At 34.8% G+C, this 24,436-nt stretch overlaps 1 protein-coding gene across 1 annotated transcript; it reads left to right on the forward strand.

Moving 5' to 3' along the window:
- Positions 1–15,395: 15,395 nt before the first annotated feature.
- Positions 15,396–23,068, forward strand: LOC128984088 (phospholipase B1, membrane-associated-like). The gene is made up of 7 exons (XM_054403371.1): positions 15,396–15,572; positions 15,747–15,960; positions 16,454–16,680; positions 17,383–17,542; positions 20,710–20,867; positions 21,475–21,643; positions 22,791–23,068. The coding sequence occupies exons 1-7, from the start codon at positions 15,396–15,398 to the stop codon at positions 22,919–22,921; spliced, it is 1,236 nt and encodes a 411-aa protein (XP_054259346.1). The 3' UTR covers positions 22,922–23,068.
- Positions 23,069–24,436: the final 1,368 nt, after the last annotated feature.

The following is a 24,436-nucleotide window of genomic DNA, read 5'->3' on the forward strand; positions in this document are numbered from 1 at the left end:
AGGCGAGCAGTCCGGAGTGCGGGAACAGTTTATGACGATTGGATTAAGGTATCTGCAATCTTAAAATGCTATGGGAAGGGAGGGAAACAGACCCACGACGTAGGAAGTGGTGAACTAAGTAGTAAAGGTGAGCAGTGTGGAGTTTGGGAATGAATTAATGTATCTGCAATACTAAGACTGCTTTCATATTAAACTAACGATTTTACCTGAGCAAAGCTCGGTCCCCAGGTACTGGTATAAAAATGTAAGCAAGTAAATATATGGAATAAAATTATTGCATTTATCAATGAAAAAGGTGATTTATTGCATTATTAAAATATTGACATTTACTTTTAATTTTAATTTTTTTTTACGAAAATACAAATTTGTTTTTATTAAATATATCTGTCAAACCACTCCCAATATATGTACAACGATTTGAAAATGAATTCTTAGGTTGATCCATTGGGATTCGTAATATTATTGACGTTACACAAACAAATAGTTATTTACGAACTACAGGTCCAACTCCTTACATAAAAGACGTTTTAACATTATTTCTTTGGGTAAACTACACTGAAAAAACTCATAACAGGGTCCAGACTTATTCCGAGAAAACTGTTGATTTTGGTGTAGTAAAAACAATGCCTAGTAATTGTTTTCCAACGAAAAATCTGAAATTCTAAGCCTTAATTTTATTCAATCAGATCCTATTTACTTATAGTACGTATCATTGTACAATATCATACTGGCAAACATTTACGTTTTCTTAGACGTAGAGGATATCAAGCCTGGTTAACACTGCTTGCATTTATTTTACGATGAATACTACAGTATATTCCTATTGTCTCAATTTAATAAAACCTTCCTTATTCATACAAAGCAAACCCTACATGTAACAAATTCACTCTGGATTAAAGTGGTGTCCTTGACGCCAATGTATACGAGGATGTATACACAAGATGCTCGTATGTTTTCCCCATATTAACATTGGGAGAGTGAAAAAAATTAAATCCACTACGTGAACAACCTGTTAGTTGACATCAGTGATAAAAACTCTGAGCTTACAAAGGTCTTTCTAACTGGGTTGCTGTGTTTAGTTGTCACTGGGCCAACATATATAGATTGATACAAAATTTTTTGTGAATTAATTTCAGATATTATACTGGAAGAAGAATGAAATACTATACTAAAAAGAACTTAAAATATGTTCAAGCTTGCTGAATTTCGGATTTGAACGTTGTTGGTTTGTTAGCCAGGATTTTGAATCCATCTGTAAATTAATTAATTGACGAATGAATACTTCCTGCTTAACTACTTATCTTCAATATCTACCATTTTAAAGTGGAAAACTCCAACTAATGACCAGATAGACATGTCTACTAGGTAGGATATATAGATAAATATCAAGAGTGTTAAAGTCAAAGTTATTTTTAAGTCATGTAACCGAACTTTATACCTACATATTGAGCTTAAACCACATACACACTATGCTTATTTTGTAAACCTTCGTTGCACAACTAATTATAGTAATTTGATGTGCACACTATTAAGAATGCTATGCAAATTTTTAAATAAAGCTGTTCAACAATTTGCCTTTCAATAAAAAATTGCGTTTTACAACAGGTTGGCTTTCTCACCCGTGCCGATAAGACCAAAGAAGTTTATGTTCTATAAATCCTTTCTGTAAAATATTTTTTAAAGTTGTATTAAATACTGACAACATCAATAAACCTTTACATCCTAACAATAGGCAACAACAATCTATATACATATATCAACCAAGTTGTATCATATTTAACACGGCTTTTGGACTTTTTAACAACTAGTGAATAAGTATTTAAAACAAACACTAGGTAGACTAACTATAAACCTTCAATGCCAGGAAAACGATTAACAATAATTACAATCATTACGATTAACACTGACTCCCAGACACGTTTTAATTATTGTTTACCGCATTCATATCTAACAACAGATCTCATTCATTGTCTGCATTCTTCTTTACTAAATAAGCATGGTTTTCTTGCCTGTTTTCTATTGTACATTTAAACATGAGTAACATGAGTGAGTGTGTGAGTGGTAACATGAGTAATTTCAGAATATCTATTTAGCTAGTCAAAAATCTGTCAAATCAACTCACACGATAAAATATATGGAGAACAGTTTGACCTTGGTTGATTAGTATTCAATGTTTTAATTAAACGTTTAATATTTATTATAATAAAGGTACTCTGTTTTTCATCTTTCCATCGCAAGTGCAGTTTAGGTGGTGATATCTAAGATCCGTTAACAGAATAACAAAGGTTCGGTCATCATGTGATACATACTGTATTTACCACACCATTATCATATTATGTTGTAGTTGTTAGGTACAACGGACTCATACCTGACACCGCCACCGCACTATAACGTCACCCGCTAAGTTCCTTGTACTGATGTCACAAGTCGGTCATCGCCCAGCCGCGATTTCGCATCAGGAAGTTTTATAATTGATAGTATTCGTGACCTTGCACTGAGGAACCTGCTCCTGTAAACCGGAATTGTTACAAGGGCGCTGTGTTTCCTGCATCCTCGCCTTCCTCTCTGCAGGATTAATAAACTGATGCAGAACACTTCCGTTATCAAATCTGAGGCTGCGAAATACCCACCAGCTGGGTAATGTTTGGTGATGATTCCTCTATCACCATACATTGAAGAGGGTAATTTACCTGCAATGCGAGTGGATAACACTTAATACCTTTGAACTCGCTATCCTGTGGTAAAACATGGTAGAATAAACTTTCAATCAAATAATTATAATCTGTTACATGTAGGCCAAACAGTAGTGTGTTTAGTCAAATTTCGTTCTCAAAATGTGGTGTAGTATTAAAGGTTGTGTAAACAAATTGATTTCGAAATCGGTAAGTAAATTAAGTAAAAAATAAGTAAATTTTAAAAAGTGGAGCTTAGGTGTCGATATGGAATGACACAATATTCATTATTCAATACTTCTTAGCACAATTTTCCCCAATCTTTGATAAGAAAACACGATAAAAATCCCACTTTTGCATGTAACCGTGGTAAGCAAAACAGACTCGATTCGTGGACAACATTATCCAGCGAAGTTAATCGTCAGCGGAAAGATCACGGTCGGCTTGGAAAGGCGTGAAGTGTAAGTATGACCGTGACCCGACGTGGAGTGTAGCGTGTAGCGTGATTCAGACACGCCTGTTACAATACAATGTCGGTCTGTGTTCAGTCCTTCGTCGTCGATTGATTCAGAATGGTAGTAACAATGGTGGGAACTAGCCTTACCATCGGCTTGATGTAACCCACGCCTCGCCGAGGTCTCGTACTGCTAATAGAGCAGGTATCAGACGTGTAAATCTACATTTTTCTTAAATCTTTAACAAATTAATATGATGAGGGTTCGAGTCTAGTGGTTAGATTGCACGGAACTTCTATCCAAGGTTAATATCATGTAGAATATAATGTATATTAGTTGTAAGATAGTTCTGCCACACTCCGCTATCCGGCGACTCTTATTGTGTTAATTAAGACACTTTGAACACGAGTTGCACATAACATGTCCACAGTTTTTTGTATGTGTCAAACAACAACCAAATTATGTACCGATAGTGTACTTACATCATTGAGATGAGGACTTTTGAGGCTGATCAGCATTGTTATGTTGATAAACAAAGGCATAGCTAACTTCAAAATTCGTTGAGCGAAAAACAGTCTCATTTACTTAGGTACCTAGCATAAATTGATAATTGATTAGTTTTTAAACAAAAACATCAGTTTATATGTTTATTTACAACATTTTACAAGTCTGTTTATTAATCTTACAGCTCATTTTCATTTCCTTATTATCATGTAAAATAAACTAAGCCTAAATTTTGTTTTGTTCAGTTGCTCATTTGTAAACTTTTAACACTACTTTTTTAACCTCGGATGACAATTGAACAAATCAAAATTGCCAGCAAAGTGGACAAAGTAACATGTTGAGAAATCAGTTGTTTTTCAAACTAATTCTAGTGAGCGAAATGCCACCTTAAATGACAACTGTGGACAAAACATTTCTTAAACTTTTAAAGCCATCTTAAGCCTTGGCCGAAAGCGGATGCTATCCGATGACTTGACAAACTATTTTAATCTAAAAGTCATTATTTATCGGGGCGGACATAAACTATGATTACCTCGTTTCATAATGGCCTAAAATCAGTAAATCAACAAATTTAATAAACTTCTATTCAAAATAACAGTTAAGAATAGAATAGCCTAACTTAAGTGTTCTTGAAACATGTAAATGTGGCCTGTGATACCCACCCCACAAGATACTTTACTGTTTGATACATCTTGTTTTGATAAAGCATGTTGTTTGTAATTCATTTGTCATAAAGCCATTCAAACACTACCAAAAATGTTCCCTGCACATTTTTTAAGTGCATATGTCGATAATACTTATTTTACATCAGAGATGACCTTCGATGGAAGGAAGGTTGCATGATGTCCGGATGCATTCAATATTGTTAATTGCACTATGAATACTGAAACCTAGCATTACATAAAATGAGAAATATGAAAGAACAGAAACGGTATGGAGCATTTACATAAACAAATGACGTCACTGTCCAGAAGTGAACATGATTATTTTATTAATTTGAAAGTCACTGCCAAAAAAGCTCGAAACCATAGCTATTACGGCTATTAGTATTGAGATTAAGACAATTTTTATGTTTACGATCCATATAGTTTCTTTTCTAATACAGCCCATCTCATGGAAAAAAAGCTATCTAGTAATCAACAAAACATTTATTATAAGAAAACCACCACTTTTGTCCAATATCGTATTGTGTACAAATAAAACATGTACCGTAAAGTGATTGGTGAAATATAATTGGCATCCTAACAGCAGTAGTTGATATTTACATAAACAACCCATTGTTTGTTAACGTAAATCAAGACATTGAGGTGTGTACGACAGTAGCAAGGAATTTTACTATAGGCCTACATTGGGAAACATTTTATTTGTGTTTTCCTCGTGTTGTTCTATGTCAGCGGAATTTTAAAAACGTATTTTCGTAAGGAAACGTTTGTAACCTTAGCCTTGTTACCATTTTGCCTAGCTCTTGTTAGACAGCACAATTAATTTATAGCCCAATGACGAATGGAATCTAAACTCGAAATCAACCCCACGTGGATCGAACTAGCAACCTTCGGATTTGAAGGCAACACTGTAACTACAGTGATTGTTGAAATCAACTTATCAGTCACCTTAGTGTGAATTATTCTTTACTTCTTAGACAAATAAATCGCATACATTAAAGTAATCACTTACAATAATTCTTTGGTTTAATATATTCCGCGTCATGTGCAAGATTAGCAGCTTATGGAAATGACCCAGTCGGATCCTTGAAGTCAAAGTTCCAGTCCTTGACCCTCTCGCCTTCCTTTGCCCGGGGTTTCTGTGTCTGGGAGATATGGTAAATATCTGAGACTTGCATCGCCGCTAGCCTTCTACTCGGTCTCGCTGCTCGTCTGTCTAAACACCAATCACGTACGAAGGATCAAGGGAACTCATTCCTCACCGAGCGAATCCTTACAAACATACAAAGTGAATTATGTTAAACATGTAGAGATAAATCACACTGTGACTGTGGTTACAACCCATTTCAACAACAATGTATAACGAATACACCCTTCAATGCAGTAAAGGCTGTCTCACGCGTTTCTATCTAAGCTACACAACAACATTCAAACAACCCCATACATACCTATGTATGATGTGTATGTATGGTATGTGTATGGTTATAGGGTCTCATGTATGCTTCTTTAACCTCAAACTTAAATTAAATGCCTATTCTAGAATCTAGTGGTTGTGAACCAAGTAATGTAGGTTTTATTTGATCATATCTTATCTTCTTAGTACATCTAATCTTACTTCTTATCTTACCTTGTCTTATAATAATACGAGTATTATAAATGTGAATGTATGGATATTTGTGAGTTGTCCAGTAGTCAATCACATGTAAACTACGAAACCAAACTAGCTGAAAGATTTAGGGATATACCACAGAGGGGCTTAGGCGGATTGTTATTTGAAAACTTGTCTAATAGGCTTCACTCTATTAGCTCCCCAAAGTTGCCTACTAATCTAAGAAATAGACTCAATAATAGATTTACCATATTATCTTTAACCAAATTTTTACATCAGAATTGAAAACCACCTATGTTATTTGATCATACCTTAAAATCTATCATTGATTTTGTATCCTGGGAGGTAGCCTAAATAAGTGTTGACAGTCTGAGTTAACAAAAAGTACTATTATCAAGTTAAGTAATACAGTTTTTGATATGTTTTAACATGTTTAAATTGCAGCCGACTTTTAACTTGTTTTTGTTATTGTTTTTGTTTCTAGTTTTTGACTCATGAATAAGTTCAGTTCTATTTTATTAAACTAATTTACCTATCAATTTATGTATTTACTTCAAACGTAAAACTGGCGACGAGGATGATTTTATGAAAAACTTAGAGTGCAAGATAGTATATTCAATTCCACAGTCTAATTCATTATAATGTCTGAAGATACATTACCAGCAACTCTTAATAATCCTATGTTGGTAAGTCAACCTAGATGTGAAAAATAGGCACAGGATAGACAGATAGACAGTTAGGTAGGAACACATGGTTGATTGATTCTAATGGACACACTAAAAGACATACAAGTCAAATGCGGAAATTTCACCAAGACAATGAATCGGAAGAGGAAGACGACCCCTGCATTAAACAATTACCACAGCTACTGTCTTCTTCAGATTTCCAAGTACGAAATGCAGAAGTACATGTTCGGAATTCAGAAAACCATGTATCACCAGCTGTATTCCCTAGCCCTACAACATTCCCTACAGTAGCTTCACAACATCCGAATTTCACTCCTCAGCTACGAGCTAGAACATCCCCTGCAGAAGCTTTACCACACCCGAATGTACCTCCTCAGCTGCGAAGATCAACAAGGACCTTCAGGCCACAGAGGAGGTTAATTGAAGAAGCCTAAACTTGGTGGGAAGAAGTGATAAGTTTTAACATGTTTAAATTGCAGCTGACTTTTAACTTGTTTTTGTTATTGTTTTTGTTTCTAGTTTTTGACTCATGAATAAGTTCAGTTCTATTTTATTAAAGTAATTTACCTATCAATTTATGTATTTACTTCAAACATAAAAGTTTTATTTCGTTTCTAAATTAAATGGTAGTGTGAAACCATTTTTAAGACCTTTTCAAACAGAAATCGTCTCTTTTCCATGACGCCGTTGCAAGTCACGGGTATAGCTGGTAGTAATATTATAATGAGTAAATATTATATTTTTTTATACAAAGTTGGGTGCAGATTTAGAATATTTCATTCAAGGCTTTGAAGATATGTAGAAGATGTAGAAGATATGAAAGATATGAAGAAATGTAAACTCAAATCCGGACTAAAATTTCCTTTGTCTGTACGATTCATTAAATATTCAACTCAGTTACGACTCCAGGTGGCGATATCTCTTATCTGTAAATATGTCCTTGCATCTTCAGTTGATCCTTTGAACACTCCGCTGATGATGGAACCACTCCAACGATGGAGAGTAAGCAACACTTAAAAAATATATGTTAATTTATATTGATAAATGTATGTATCGCTTGTTGTCAAATACAATAAAGTCACTAATTTTGTGGCCTTATCTTAGACTATGTCGTTAAAATTGAACTCGTGTTGAAAATAAATTTTGGACCTTGTGATTGGCTATATTTTTTGTCACACTGCACCATTATTTAATTAAATGCACGCAATATGAAAATTTCGCCCACTTTTTACCTTTCTAAATTGGTTTCTAGGAATGTTTGATCTAGTTGTTATATTAAATAAGAACAGCTGTTTCGTTATTAAGTTGCTTTGAGTATTACTCCGCCAATGACAAATAATGCAAATTTATTAAATTAAATTAACTTTATATAAATAAAATTAATTATATAAATAAGTTTTGAAACATGAATTTCTATTGTATTGTAAGATGAAATGTAAAACGAATTGGGGCTCTTTTCTTCTGAAAAATAAGTGGATGTATTTTTAAGTTAAAACGCTATATACTAAGAACATATCGTTCCAACGGATTCCGGGTAGCTTATCTTTGCTCAAGAAAAAAAACACATTTAGCCACGCAACGCGTGTGTTTAAAACATTTGTTCTCTGTGGTATTACGAAAAATTTAGCGTTTTTGCCTACTGTAAATTTATAGATGATAAATAGCTTACATAAAAAAAGCAAAGTTAGATGGGGTTTTATGTTTTATTCAATTATTAGACGAACTCGCAATTGTCTTAAAACTGACTCAGCATTGAAGCTGTGCTGGTTTTTTGCTCTGCTAGACATTTGTCACGGATGCTATGTAATGTTGAGTGAGGTGTAGACTGTAGACCTTGGGGTCAGTTATCACCATCAGACCCACCGTTCAAGTTCACAGTCATCGCCAAACCCGCCACCACCACACTCGTCACACCACCACACCACCACTGTGAGTACTACATTATGTGAAATACACTTAATAAAACATATATCTTGTGTGTATTGTGAATATCGTATTAGAATAAATCTCTTTTTAATATTAGTTCGTAAAACAATGTATTGTATAAAACTGACATTTTCTCATGATTTAATGTCCGTTTATGTTTATAGACAATTAAATAAAGCTTTACTTAAAATCATACCTTAAACAACTCATTTTTAGTGATGAACCGTTTTGAATAATTACAAAAGATTCATAGTTCTTTGATTAAAATCTTGATTATATAAATCTTCATGATAGTCAATGATGACATATCTAGCAAATAATAAGAATTTATTACCCTTAAAATACTTTGTAATTAATATACTGGTAATTTAATCTTAGCTCAACGATAGTACAATGGGATATAACGTTTAATACTTCTGATAATGTATAATATAACAGGTATAGCAAGGATAACAATAATAAAATAATAGGATAACAAGGTTATTAATTTGTCTTTATTTTATGGAAAAAAAACTTAACTAGCCTAACTTCAATAACCTTTATTTGAAATATTTCATTAAAAAGGGCAAAAAACGTATTAATACACTATTACCACGGTTAGATTGGCTTAGTTCATGAAATAAAAGGCTAAAATAGCAAACACATAATGTTTGGTGTACACTGTTATTAAATTTTCACATAAATCGGTGGATTATAAGATTTATCGAACAGGGGTCCATGTGTACGGACACGCACATCTATCGTAGACACAAACATTACTGCACATTACCGTATGGATTAGGCCTATATACGTTGTGAAGATTCCTATTGCAAACAAATTAACTCAAAATGTATCAATAATTAATTAATACTAAAAAGTGATAACATAACACCAGGACGTATAAATAGGGTTTTTATTTATACGTCCTGGTGTTATATTATCACTTTCTAGTATTAATTATTTGTTTATATACTTAAGTAAATTTGTTTGCTTACGCAGTTTCAATACTCATCTATAAAATGAAATATGTTGAAAATTACGTAGGCCTATATGTTGAAAATATGTTGAATAAACTGTATCATCAATCTGACAACTTTTTATCTCCCATTACCTTGTCAACAACCTTTAACATGGGCAAGCGGTGGGAGAAACTATGATAATTTATAGGGTAAATTACAAAAGCTGCAATTACCGTAATTGTTTCAACAATAGTGTGTTGCACTATTTTATTTAACATGCTAAGGAACATAACACATAAATTTTAATCAAAACCGGCTTTTTTTAAAAATCCGATTGGTTTATTTTATGGTTTTTAATGGAAAAATAACATAAGTTACAATAACTTTTAAACCGTATTTTTACGGAAATAGGATTTGCACCTTTTTGTTCAAAACTCAAAGGACAACATACTAATTTTAATCAAAACCGGCTTTGTTCTAAAACGCGATTTTTTGCTATTTTATGGAGTTTTATAGGAAAATAACATAAGTTACAATAACTTGTAAACCGTAATTTTCACGGAAATGGAATCTTTAAAATTTTGTTCAGTACCTGAAGGACTATAACATACTAAATCTTTATCAAAATCGTCCCGGACATATTTTAGTAAATCCGATTTTGCGTTATTTTATGGGTTTTTATGGAAATTCACAGTTAAAAATCAAAATAAAAAAAATAAAAGAACTCCTCTAGATGCTATGGATAAGTACCTGCATACTAAGGTTCATCAAAATTGGACTACAAGTGTGGTCCGTAGCATGTACACATCCACTCACACAGCAGACATCACTTCGAAAACCACTTTTTTGGGTTCAGGGGGACCCAAAACGCATACATCCACTCTAAACTGAAACTCGAAAATTTTGACGAAAACAATACATTCTACAAACTTTGTATAGGGAGAGGAAGTAAAAATGTAGATATTTCATAATTCTATATTATGGAATGTGTTAATTTAATTTCATTTATGCAATTAACAACAATATTTCAACTTCGTCAATCTATATAATATTACATTTTTTTACAAACGGCGTTTTTCGTTTCAGAGAACCCTTAAATGATCTAGAACTTAAGATATAACTACAGTACTTTCTTCAGAGGCATTTTTTAAAATAAAAAGTTAACCAACACAAATAAAAATCAAGTAAAATTGTTGATTTTATCAGCTCAAAAATAAAATTGACCATAGTAGTTGTTTTCTTAGTTATTATTATGCGAATTTAGAGAAATAAGATAGTAGGATGAGCCAAATAATACAATGTAGTAACAATTTATCGGTTTTTGTATATAGGTTTTCAAGGCTTTGCTCATTTTTTTTAAAATAAAAGGTAAATTAACCCTCTATAAATATTTCGAAGCTTTGAACTCTGAATAAATACATTTACGTAATTAGTATTAAATAAAACTCTAATTACCAAGATGTGTTGTGGATTCGACTTTTAGGGTCAGTTGGTTTTTAATATACAGTATGCATAATGAGGTTTATTTGTTTTTTGCCCGCCTTTTGTAGTTTACTGTGTAAGAGATGTAATGAATTGAAACATCTCAATAGAGAAATAAAATGCAGCAAGTCTGAGTTTAACTTTTTGATTTTTAATGATGAATATTAAAAAATATATTAGTACAGAAAAGTATTTACTATGTTTAATCAGAGGAACGGTTTCATCAGTTCATTAATTTAATAATGTGTTTCATAAGTTATATCACGACCTTGAAAATACCTCTAGCGAGGACTATGAAGAATATATTACCTGTTCTGTCTGGCCCTGGCTCCAACCACAGCGAAGTGTGTGTTTCTACAAACAAATTATATCCTTATATGTTGAAAATGTTAGCCAGGAATGGTAATTAATTAATTTTTGCAATAAAAATACACAACATTTTTATTAATTGGTCGATTGGAGTATACAGAAATACCGATTCAAATAGGAGGTTTGAAACAATATTTACAAAATCCCTGGTCTTTTTCCAATAACAGTTTTTTTTATATTTTATATGAGAATAATCAAAAATATAGAATTTAATCCTTACGAATTTTGGAATTTAAAATTTTTATAAGATGAGCAGATTGATTTACAGCAAACATGAGCTGTACACCATGTTACCTCATCATGATGAGCAGGTACATTTAGAAATGCATTTGAAAAATGACAAATCTATAAAATAAAACCAGTTCCAAATAAAATATTATACTGCAAAATCTCATTTGATTCCGCCCTCCCAATTAGCTTTTCAGATTCCACAGTTCGACTGTAGATGCTATCACGGCTCGATGGCCTCAGTTGAATGGCATTAAGTCAGTTAGGGAAATCACTTGATTGAGGGTTTGGCCGACTTTGAATTCCCTCTCAAGGTCGGGGTCCGGTAATGCTAGGCATTACGTGGCCAACACTGATAACGCCGACCTTGACTTTGTTGATAAAGCAATAAACGAACCTACCTACGAGGTGACTGCAGAGGATGTTTAATTTGTATAGGAGATTGCGCGATCCTAGTGACGTAGGGAAGATCAAATGTATTTGTTTACTTTGAATAAAATACTTATTTATTGAGGCGACCATTAGGACGACATGGTTCTTTCTAACAGTTAACAAAAAGCTGATGTCTGTTACATCAGCAATACTTATCTGTAAAATTGTAATAAGCGTGAGATAAAATATACGTTTAGTTCATTTTAAACAATTTCAATTTGTAGAAGTGGGTACAGTATTATACTGTCCAAGAATTCGTTAGAAATAATCTCATTGAATAATAGCTGATCTACCAGTGTTTGGCAACAGGATAACCTAGTACAGAAGTATCCGGGAATTTTTAATCTTCTGTGAACAAAATTGACCTTTTACAATAGAAATAATATAAAAACCACTTATTTTATAAAATTCTCTTGGGCTAATGCAACTAAATATGTGAAGTATTAAGATGAATCGTACTATCAAATTTAAATTAAATAAATTTTAATAGTGTACATCATAGCAAACACAGAGGATTTTTGCCATTAAAGCTAAATAAAATACTATTATTTACTTAAAAAGGTACCACCTTTAAACATGCGACTGTCTATTCGGTTAAATAGTTCTTTCGTTGACCGTTGACCCGAAACACAGAAAGAACTAAGTTTATTTTATAATATTGTAAAAGATAATTTCATCGACATAAAACGTTTATTTTTAACAACATTGAACATCCTAACTCGCCCTAAATATACTACTAAGATTTATTACACCTGTAGAAAGAGTGCAAAGGATATATTTACTACCATATTTTGGAACAAAAACGGGGTATGACGACCTCACAGACGAAACAGGACAATTTGGCCTAGATAAGTTGCGAGGGAGTTTGTGGACCAGATCGAGTCAGTTTCCAAACATCCTCGTTGACCCGTGGCAAGTCCTGCTGTGAGTGTGACTGAGGTTGTATAACCGAGTACTAGGACAGTCCAGTGGGGGACATGCCACACGCAGCCAGGGTCCTCCGGAGGTAAGCAGTCAATACAATAGTACCAGCCTTCTAGGTAGTCTGTAATAAATGTTATCCATGCGAAACAGTCAACAATAACATAATGATGATCTTTCATAGACAAAAACATGCAAGGTAGGGAGGCCAAGCACCTGCAACTAGTAGCACGAATTTGTAAAGTAATTTACTGTCCTTATTTCGACACTTAAAATGCCATCTTCGGATGACCACAAAAACATTTGGGGTCTGCACACTGACCAGAAGATGACGTTTTAAATGTTGGAACCAGTGGTCTCATAAAAGACTTTAGGGAATATCAAGAGGCACCAGTTATTACACTTTTTACATCTGTCTGACTTGTTAGAAGGTCGTTGTTTTGACCTTGAAGAAAATGCCTGGATACTTGAGGTTGTGTTATTTTGCACCCGAATTTCACAAACTGATGACTGGAATTACTTTACTTATTTATTGGAGCTTAGAGCATCCAGTAAGCAATCGCCTTTGGACCTTTTTTACTACCTGAAGGTCTTTCTTTATCGGTTCTCCACCATATATCTACTACGCCTCATTGACTCGTACTTGTGAGAAACAATCAAGTTTATTTTTCTGATTGTTGTTTTTTATGTGTGGCCTAATACCCACAATTATATTTTGCAGCTTTATTTGTTTTTTTTTTCACACACTGACATGATGAATAGTTACAGGTCATCAATTTTCATAATCTTGTGACGACAAATTGCTGATAAAGATATAGAGCTTGTCAGTTGTTTTATTTTCGACTCTTCACTTCTGACATCCATAAAGAAAAAGTAGCTTTAAAATAAAGTTAGCTCGATACGCGACTTGATCTTCTTCAAACCGTTCTGCCTCAGCAAAACCGCATAAGTATAGCTTTACAAGGCGACATTTTAATACTATCCTCCTTATATAATCCTCATCTCCTTATATAATAGTATGAAGTTATCTATTCCTCCTTGTTTTTTCTTCTATATTAAATTCTACTTATCTTAATAGCAAACTTAGTGTAATAGCAAAATAATGGTAGTTTTTTAATCAATAATAATCAACTACATATAAAAATGCATTTCTACGATTTAATAAGTAGTTCCAATCCAACAAATTGCATGATTTTATTTAGCTGTCTGGGTTCTATAAATATATTTCTGTAGCACTAAAACTGTAGTGTAACATCCATAAGGTAAAACCAAGGCCACACTAAAAAAAGTTTTTTTAGTGTGGCCTTGGGTAAAACCTATCAAATCAAGTGATGAACTTAACTGTAAAAAGTACAATTTGCTGATGTAGAATTGTGTTTGCAGATGCGCCTGTGGCCGTGTGCCATGCTGAGCCTGCTGACGTTCTGTTGCTGTGACGCCAATAATTGGAGATTTTAGCTGATTCTCAAGAGGTTCGGGCAGATTCGTGACGTCTTGCTCAACTGTCCGACGTAGAGATTGCTGATGTAGAGTTGTGTTTGCAGATGCGCCTGTGGCCATGTGCCATGCTGAGCCTGCTGACGTTCTGTTGCTGTGACGCCAATAATTGGAGATTTTAGCTGATTCTCAAGAGGTTCGGGCAGATTCGTGACGTCTTGCTCAACTGTCCGACGTAGAGATTGCTGATGTAGAGTTGTGTTTGCAGATGCGCCTGTGGCCGTGTGCCATGCTGAGCCTGCTGACGTTCTGTTGCTGTGACGCCAATAATTGGAGATTTTAGCTGATTCTCAAGAGGTTCGGGCAGATTCGTGACGTCTTGCTCAACTGTCCGACGTAGAGATTGCTGATGTAGAGTTGTGTTTGCAGATGCGCCTGTGGCCATGTGCCATGCTGAGCCTGCTGACGTTCTGTTGCTGTGACGCCAATAATTGGAGATTTTAGCTGATTCTCAAGAGGTTCGGGCAGATTCGTGACGTCTTGCTCAACTGTCCGACGTAGAGATTGCTGATGTAGAGTTGTGTTTGCAGATACGCCTGTGGCCATGTGCCATGCTGAGCCTGCTGACGTTCTGTTGCTGTGACGCCAATAATTGGAGATTTTAGCTGATTCTCAAGAGGTTCGGGCAGATTCGTGACGTCTTGCTCAACTGTCCGACGTAGAGATTGCTGATGTAGAGTTGTGTTTGCAGATGCGCCTGTGGCCGTATGCCATGCTGAGCCTGCTGACGTTCTGTTGCTGTGACGCCAATAATTGGAGGTTCGAGTTGAGTCTCAAGAGGTTCGAGCAGATTCGTGACGTCTTGCTCAACTGTCCGACGTAGAGATTGCTGATGTAGAGTTGTGTTTGCAGATGCGCCTGTGGCCGTATGCCATGCTGAGCCTGCTGACGTTCTGTTGCTGTGACGCCAATAATTGGAGGTTCGAGTTGAGTCTCAAGAGGTTCGAGCAGATTCGTGACGTCTTGCTCAACTGTCCGACGTAGAGATTGCTGATGTAGAGTTGTGTTTGCAGATGCGCCTGTGGCCGTATGCCATGCTGAGCCTGCTGACGTTCTGTTGCTGTGACGCCAATAATTGGAGGTTCGAGTTGAGTCTCAAGAAATTCGAGCAGATTCGTGACGTCTTGCTCAATGCTGTCGGCAGAACTTCCAACAACCCAGGGTTGCTAAAGAGGGCTGGCAAGCTTAATGTAAATATCCTTGTGATAAACCTAACTAGCATGTATTATCAATGTTTCAATTACATATCATGAATATACGAGTGTTTAAACAAGATTTGCTAATTTATTAGAAGGCACTAGAAATTTGCAAAAAAATATATTTTCTCTGATAGATTAGTTTTATTTGTGATTGCCAATGTACAGAAACTACAGCCTGCAGTAAGTGAAGAGAGGCCATTCCCCTGCCAGACCGAGGGGTTCCGTTCCCCGGAGAGGCCTGACAGTGTTCACAGACTGCGGCCCGGAGATATAGACGTGGTGGGAGCCCTTGGAGACAGCCTCACTGCTGGCAACGGAGCAGCGGCCTCCACACTGCTGCATGTCTACACGGAGAACAGAGGCATCTCATGGTCTATCGGTAAGAGTAACAGTATGCAAGAATCGTGGTATAGGATCTAATACTATGGAACATACAAAAACACCAGTGGAATTTTCTAGTGAAACAGTAGAAACACAAGATAAGACAGGGAAATCGAATGTTTTTTACACACTGCAAAGGTTTGAAGCTTAGGATAGTCCTGGTTTATAAGAATTATATATCAAGAACACAAAACAAATGTTAATTTACCATTAAAATTGATATATAAGCACAACGAATGTCTGGGTAGTCAAACTATAAATTATTATCAATCATCAATCATTGAGATGGGGACGCCACGTATTTTAACCCAAGTATGAGTGAAGGATGAGTGTAGTATAAAAGTAGCATTATATATATATATATATAAACATACATTGCCATCACAATGTCAGCAGCCAATGCAATGATACCTCTTCTGTTGGTTGAATACTAAGAACAACAGTCGCTTGTAGTTTGAAATGACTCTTTACATCCCTCTTTACATACACAGGAGGGCAGGGGACATGGAGGGAGTTTCTGACGCTGCCTAACCTTCTGAAGGAGTTCAACCCTAGTCTAGTGGGTTACTCCCTGAAGGACTCCTTGACTCATCATAGAGCGTCACAGTTCAACGTAGGAGAGGCCGGTGCTATGAGTGACGACCTACCGTACATGGCTGGTCAGCTGATTAAGAGGATCCGCTCCGACCCCAGAGTGAATATCTACAAGGACTGGAAGGTTGGTCACTTACACATTTTTGTGTAACACAATGTTGTGAGCACAATATTTTTGATACAATAATACATTAATTCTTTTCAAAATATAAAATCTCATTGAACATAATAAAGGAAAATTTCATACAGTTGATAAGGCTTTTGTAAGCTAGATTAATGCACTTCTCTAAACTACAATATGAAAATGGTAGCTAAAACTCATCCCACATAGAAACAATCTCATCAGCAGATTCAATGTTAACTTTTATTGGATGGATTGAGAAAGCGGTTGTAGTATCTATCTTGATTGCAGTCACTTAACTTTCTTTATTATAGATATATTTGTGTGCTTTTATGTTCACTTTTAAGAAAAAAACACATTTTTAAAAGTATAAACCTTAACGTGTAACAGTTAAGTATTGAGTGCATTGAATACGAAAGTTACAGACAATGTAAATTGGTACTGAGTAGACTGGGACAACGATATTACTTATATTTATTTTAACTGTAAAACACTTGTTAAACATTAAACATATCCGACCACAGATAATGTTGATCAACGAAGAAAGTTTATGTTGTTTCATATTATATCCTTAGCAATATGTCCCCTGAATGTCAGGCATAATACATATGTTTACTGTACAGAGGGAACTCCCATAATTCTAAGGGCATAGTAAACATATTTTCTTAATGAAAGTAAAAAAACTATTTTTGATCTACTATACAGTTGATCACGTTGATGATGGGCTCCAACGACTTCTGTCTGGACATTTGCTACATAGACACCAAGATTGCTCCTGAGCGTCATCGCAAGAACCTCATCAAGACATTGGATCTGCTCAAGGAGGCGCTGCCCAGGACTCTGGTACAAATTGTCATCTCACCCAGTAAGTATAGTACAGTACAGTGATAAAATATACTGACGTTACGACGAAAATAATAAGGCTTCTTTTCAAATTTGGGAAGTAGTACATTTCATCACTAGGGCCATGCATGACTTTTTTCGACCCATACTCCGGTTTCACAACTGAGGCAAAGCTTATCGTAAATAAGTGAGGGCTAAAATATACTCTTTGCCCATGCGATTAACTATATTTTTCGTAATTGCATCATTATTATTTAACAAACTAAGTTAGGAACACGAAAATACTTTCATAAAACTAATTTAAATTAGTTTTCAATTTTGCTAATGAAATTAGACAGCTGTTTGGAAAGCGATTCAATCATTTCGTCTATTACGATTATGTTAGTGTATATCAATATGATAAACTATTGACTAGATGTTGTTCAAATGTTTATTGCGGGGATAAGACAAGTAATTAAAAACACAGACACACAGACACAATTACACAGTCAGGTAATTCAGTATTGAATAGAATCATAGAATTCAACCTTTGACTATTCAGTACCCAATAGTCAATGATTTAACCATAAGCTACAACCATTGACTATTGAGTCAAAAGTACAACTAATTAAATCAATCTATAGATAGTTATTTCGATACATGCGATTTGGGCTTATAATCGAAGTTTTACAACTTAGTTTACACCATAGAAAAACATAGTCCCTTAGTAGATTTACCATCCTTATGGATCAGCTGAAGCTAATTTTATTGTTAGTTCTGTCCGGTTTTCTGTAGATTTCATGTTTTGTATACAATTTGTTTCCATTATTTTAGTGTTAGTTTCTCATTATTTGTGTCTCTCTGTTATATAGCTAGTGGACGAGTTATTGTTTATGATTAGATAGTTTTATTTAGCTAAACGAGTTTTTAAATTACTGAAATAACAAGAAACAAATTGTAAACAAAACACGACATCTACAGAAAACCGGACAGAACTAACAATAAAATTGGCTTCAGCAGTTCATAAGGATGGGAAATCCACTAAGGGACTATGTTGTTTCTATGGTTTACACCAGCTGAATTTTACGCCTTAGGGACCAAAAGGCTTTTTCCTCCCTGGTAGTAAAAGAGCTACTTTAGACAAAAAAAAAACATTCATTTAAACAAACGGCTATTTTTGACGCAGAATGACAAAAAACACTTTTCTTGGGAGAAATAATGGTGTAGTGGTAGTAAACGTCTTAGTTAAGGATTAAATCTTGGCTCTTTGGCAGGAAGAGGAATACAAAATTACTTACTTCATGAAGCAGCCAAATGCTTTTAAAATCTAAAAATAGAGAATCAATTTCAAGGTATTGTAAAACTGGTTGTATGTCAAGGCCTATTCGATCCCTAAACTATTTAATAAGGAAGTTTAAGCAACGTTTCTTCTTATACAATTATAGTAAACTAGGGCTATTTTTAAACAACTGTAGCAGTGTATAAAACCGGTTTGTTAAAAGAGGTGCTACAAATTGCATCACATCTCAAGGTACTGTAGCTGTCCTCAAGGTACACCACGGTCCCAGCACTTCCTCAGTTGTTAATTATGTGATGAACCATTAACACTTACATAGACTACAATTTCGCCTTGTAAACCCATCCCCCTTCCGTATTAGTTATAATAAAAATCTAAGTAATGTACGAGAACTGTCTAATTAACTACCGGTAACAACTGATAGTACTCTGACAAGACTGTAAGGATAATTAAAAAAATACTGTGTTAAAAGACACTTAAAAAATAAAGTTCAAGAAGTTATGATACCTACCGATGAACAACAAAAGCAGGGCCTGGGCTTAACAAAACTAGAAAACCCGTCAATGAGTTCATCAACAGAACAGACATGTTGAGATGCTATGTAATTTTTGTAATAGGTTAACATTAGTTAGCTCCTTAAATTAATTGTTGTATTTAAACCCATGGTATCTTTATTAAAAAATCAATTGTAGTTTAGTAGCGAAGTAAGGTGGTCACATTTTACAATAATGCCATGGTATTTTAGGTAAACCCCAGTCATAATACATGTGCTGAAGTTTCAACCTCGTTGCGTAATAATTGTGCTCTGTTAATGCTCTGTTGATAGATATAGCAACGATATCGAAATTTCAGGCCAAATTTATCTAATAACTCCAGGTAACAGGTCAAAATGTTAACCATATTTTGGGGGTAGAGTTCTTTTTTTTTATAGCCGTTCAACCGGCAGTAGTCGCTGTTGTTTAGTTGGTCTAGAGTCCTTTAGACGACATTACTCATATTATTTTGTTAATCTAAACTAAAAAAAAAAACATAATTACCAATTCAAAAACCAACTAGAAATTAAATTAAACTAATAATGTATTTAAAATTAAAACTAATAGATTTAAATGTCACTGTATTACAGACCTAGGGAAGATCATTACCAAGTTTAAGGGAGTCCGCCCTCTGTGTCAGCATAGTATTTAAATGACACTGTGTTACAGACTTAGGGAAGATCATTACCAAGTTCAAGGGAGTCCGCCCTCTGTGTCAGCATAGTATTTAAATGACACTGTGTTACAGACTTAGGGAAGATCATTACCAAGTTCAAGGGAGTCCGCCCTCTGTGTCAGCATAGTATTTAAATGTCACTGTGTTACAGACCTAGGGAAGATCATTACCAAGTTCAAGGGAGTCCGCCCTCTGTGTCAGCATAGTATTTAAATGTCACTGTGTTACAGACCTAGGGAAGATCAATACCAAGTTCAAGGGAGTCCGCCCTCTGTGTCAGCATAGTATTTAAATGACACTGTGTTACAGACTTAGGGAAGATCATTACCAAGTTCAAGGGAGTCCGCCGTCTGTGTCAGCATAGTATTTAAATGTCACTGTGTTACAGACCTAGGGAAGATCATTACCAAGTTCAAGGGAGTCCGCCCTCTGTGTCAGCATAGTATTTAAATGTCACTGTGTTACAGACCTAGGGAAGATCATTACCAAGTTCAAGGGAGTTCGCCCTCTGTGTCAGCATAGTATTTAAATGACACTGTGTTACAGACCTAGGGAAGATCAATACCAAGTTCAAGGGAGTCCGCCCTCTGTGTCAGCATAGTATTTAAATGTCACTGTGTTACAGACCTAGGGAAGATCATTACCATGTTCAAGGGAGTCCGCCCTCTGTTTCAGCATAGTATTTAAATGTCACTGTGTTACAGACCTAGGGAAGATCATTACCAAGTTCAAGGGAGTTCGCCCTCTGTGTCAGCTGACCCACAACTTTGAATGTCCATGTTTGTTTGGTCTCGCCTATCAGCATCGTCAGCGAGAGTTCCTTCAACTCATGGATCTATGGCAACTGGCTGAGTTTAAAGTTGTAAGTATATTTTGAATAAAGTTAGTTGTATACAAATTATGACACCCCATTTTAAGTACTATAAGGCCGCGAGGATCGATTTATGTTTTAATCCTGGTGCTAAAGCTGGTACGTTACATTCGAACGGTAGTTCTTGTGGAGTTCTTTCAGTAGCTGTAAAATATAGGTGATTTTTTATACAATTCTTAATGTTTTCCCACTTTTACATGGTAACGTAAGATAACACAACCTCATTAATGCATAAGTCACATAGAACTGCTAAGGTTTATTTAATGTAATGTGGATATATAATAGTGAATTTTTATTTTTGTCCTAAGATGTGTTTATCATGTATTATCCATCAATGTACCCATGTTGTTAACGAATATAGTTTTATTATTTGTTTTATTTGTTTACTTGTTTGCTATTGGGTTTTACAGTATTATTTAATCTCTCTACTGATTTATTTGAGTGTCAATTGGTAGGCTATTGAAGTATTCTTTTACCAAAAAAGGTTGTATAAGAGAAAATGGTATAATCATCAGTTTTACACTAGCCGTATGGATTCGTATTAGGGTCGGGAGTCATTTGTGTGTGTAACTTCTAATAATTGTTTTTACATTTCCAGGCTTCGGACCTAAGATATCAAAATAGTGATGATTTCGCCGTGGTCGCACAACCGTTCACGTTCAATATTTCATTCCCCATTAGACGGGATCGGTTAGGAAACATACTAACGGACTTCACCTACTTATCTGAAGATTGTTTCCACTTTAGTCAGAAGGGATATTCAAGAGGTACGTAAGTCTTGCTTTACCTTGTTCATTTTTCACTTACCAATCATTCATTGTTCAACTTTAGTATTTATACTATAATTCAGAATTACGAAAAATACCTTTATTCAATGCAAAATCTTACCTTGAAAAACCAACGATATCTTAATTCATTGCTTACTATCTAAAAACGGTACTTCAGAATTAAATGGAGGCCACATTTTGTCAGCGCGCTGCGGCGGTTATGTTAGGTTGGGTTATCATAATAGAAAGTACCGTTCGATTCATAACGAAGCGAGGAAAGTCCTACACACATAATATTTACGATAACCCAACCTAACATAACCGCCGCAGCGCGCTGACAAAATGTGGCCTCCGTTTAATACTGAAGTACCCTAAAAACTGTAAGAGTATCTCTTAGTGATTTTGTAAATATACATTTTGAGCTGTTTGATGAGTACACAGTCATTGCCTTTTGGATACTGAAGTTGTATCGATAGTCAAAGGTCTTCCAAAAAACAATGACATACCGCACGAGGTAAGCCTGTGGGCTTACAAAGTTTTAATGAAGCCGTTATGATGAGAGAATTCGGAAACTCGTTGCGTGTTATAAGCCCCGATTGTCTTCTGCATCAGAAAATATTCTTGCCAAAACTCGACCAATAAAACATAGTTACCAAGATTTTAGTTTAACATAAAAGTTGTTGTTTGTTGTATAGGATGAATTGGAATATACGGTTACCGGTACCTGTTTTGTCTGTCACCGTAAAACTAATAACATGCTGTCATTTACATATAATTTGTGGATTTTAACTTCTTTAAATTACAGTTTATGGATGTTTAGTTGAGTTTCTACAAGTTACAGTATATCTCGAAGAAGGTTTAGTTTTAAGTAGTTAAAGATAGTTATATGCTTTTTGCATGACAATAAATCCAATGATACTATGGTTTATGATCATATAAGGACTAAACCCCTACTTTTATTTTATTACTAAATTAAACCTATTTTATATAATTTATAGAATTTTGAGTTTGCTGGTTAGTTCTCTTAACAACCGATTTTGTAAATTTCATTTTGATGTTCAATTTAGTTTTATTGTTTATTTTATTTTGCAATACATGTTTGTATAAGATGTTGACATTGTTTTTCAACGATTATTTTCTCCGACAGCTGTGACGGCGTTATGGAACAACATGTTGGAACCTATAGGGCAGAAGAGAACCAACTGGGGGATGGAGTTGGAACACTTCCTTTGTCCAACAGAAGACAGACCTTACATATCCACCTTCGCCAACTCTTGACCAAACCCTAGCCTACTTAGTGATAACTGCAGTGTGAAATCTAAGTCATTTAGCTGTTAAGAGCTATTTATTGCTTTAGTGTTGTATTACTATGTATTAAGTATTGTATTCTAAGTAATTGTTTTACACTCTTTACACAATGTACAAATATACATCTATTTATTATATATTATATTATTTAATGGATGTTAAGCTACCTTAATGGTTACGCAAAGTTTTACTCAGCTAGTTATAGAATTACTCATACAGATATAAAACGTAGACACTTCCCAACCGCACTCTACAAAACCAGATCACATTAATTATGAATTGACAGAGACTAACGAACAATGGGGATTTTCTGCCAATATTTTCGTGTTTCATGTGAATGGTATGACTAATGTGAGTAAAGTCGTTTTATAACACCTTACACCTAATATAAAGTGCACTCTCACTTTAATATATTTAAGTAAGGGTTTCTTATCTTACTTTGCCAGTGTATTCCAAGCATCAGGTGGAACAAAAAGGTGTGATCATATAAGACATCACGAACCATAATCAAGAATGTTGTAATACCCCCACCGCAGCAAACCTGCAGAATAAGTGAATTCCCGTTTACCTGGCTGGAATTCTTCTAAAATACTCCCTTAAAGTTGTCAGATTAATTTCCTATTTAAATAAAATAAATTTTAATGCGACTTAGGTTTGCTGCTACAGGGAAGGTATTGAGGTATGTTTTTTTTATTGAAATGTTGATAGCTTAGTATAAAATTAACAAAATTACTAAATCTGATTAAATAATATATCCATAAACAAGCAAACTACATAAGAACAGTTTATTTATTATCCATAAGAATAACATGGGAATTTTAAATTTAATTTTTGTTAAATTATCTCTGTAATGGTTAGGCATACAACAATGCTTAGACATATAAAATTATTTATGTTTTAAGCTTTACAAAATGGTTTGGAAAAGATTGTGAAATTGTATGTTTTTAGAGTCAATAATGGGGAAACCCCATTTTTATCCCTTAAAACCCCCATAAACCCCCGTTCCCATAGTCCGATCATGCTGGTTCGCAAACTCGTTTGAATAAACGTAGCTATACAAGTTTATAAAAATTTCATCAAAATCGGAGATATTTTCGGATGATTTTCGCTTGAGTTATCGCGCTAACGGACACACACACATGTATACTGTATATGAATATGAACGGAGGGCGTTTTTGGCCTCTGGGGACCTCAAATAAAAAGGTAAATCAGTCCCGGGTCTAGGTCTTACCATGAGACCTATGGTAATAGGAGCTTATTACTTATATGGGAAATTCACTAATAAAAACATCATCTGACATAGTATTAGGGTTTTTAGGTTTTTTATTAGGGGTTTAGCTTACCTCTACAGGCAAGGTAAACTAAAAACAATAAACGAAGTTATTGCCTTCATGCAATCAATTTCGTGTGTTCTTGTACCCTAATTTTATATTCTAGGGAACACAAAGTAGCTAAAAAAATATACTGTAACTTATGAAATTTATC

This window comes from Macrosteles quadrilineatus, unplaced genomic scaffold (genome assembly GCF_028750875.1).
Source record: "Macrosteles quadrilineatus isolate MER2022 unplaced genomic scaffold, UCM_ALF_1.0 Scaffold_2__2_contigs__length_208266976, whole genome shotgun sequence".
Taxonomy (NCBI): Eukaryota; Metazoa; Arthropoda; class Insecta; order Hemiptera; family Cicadellidae; genus Macrosteles; species Macrosteles quadrilineatus.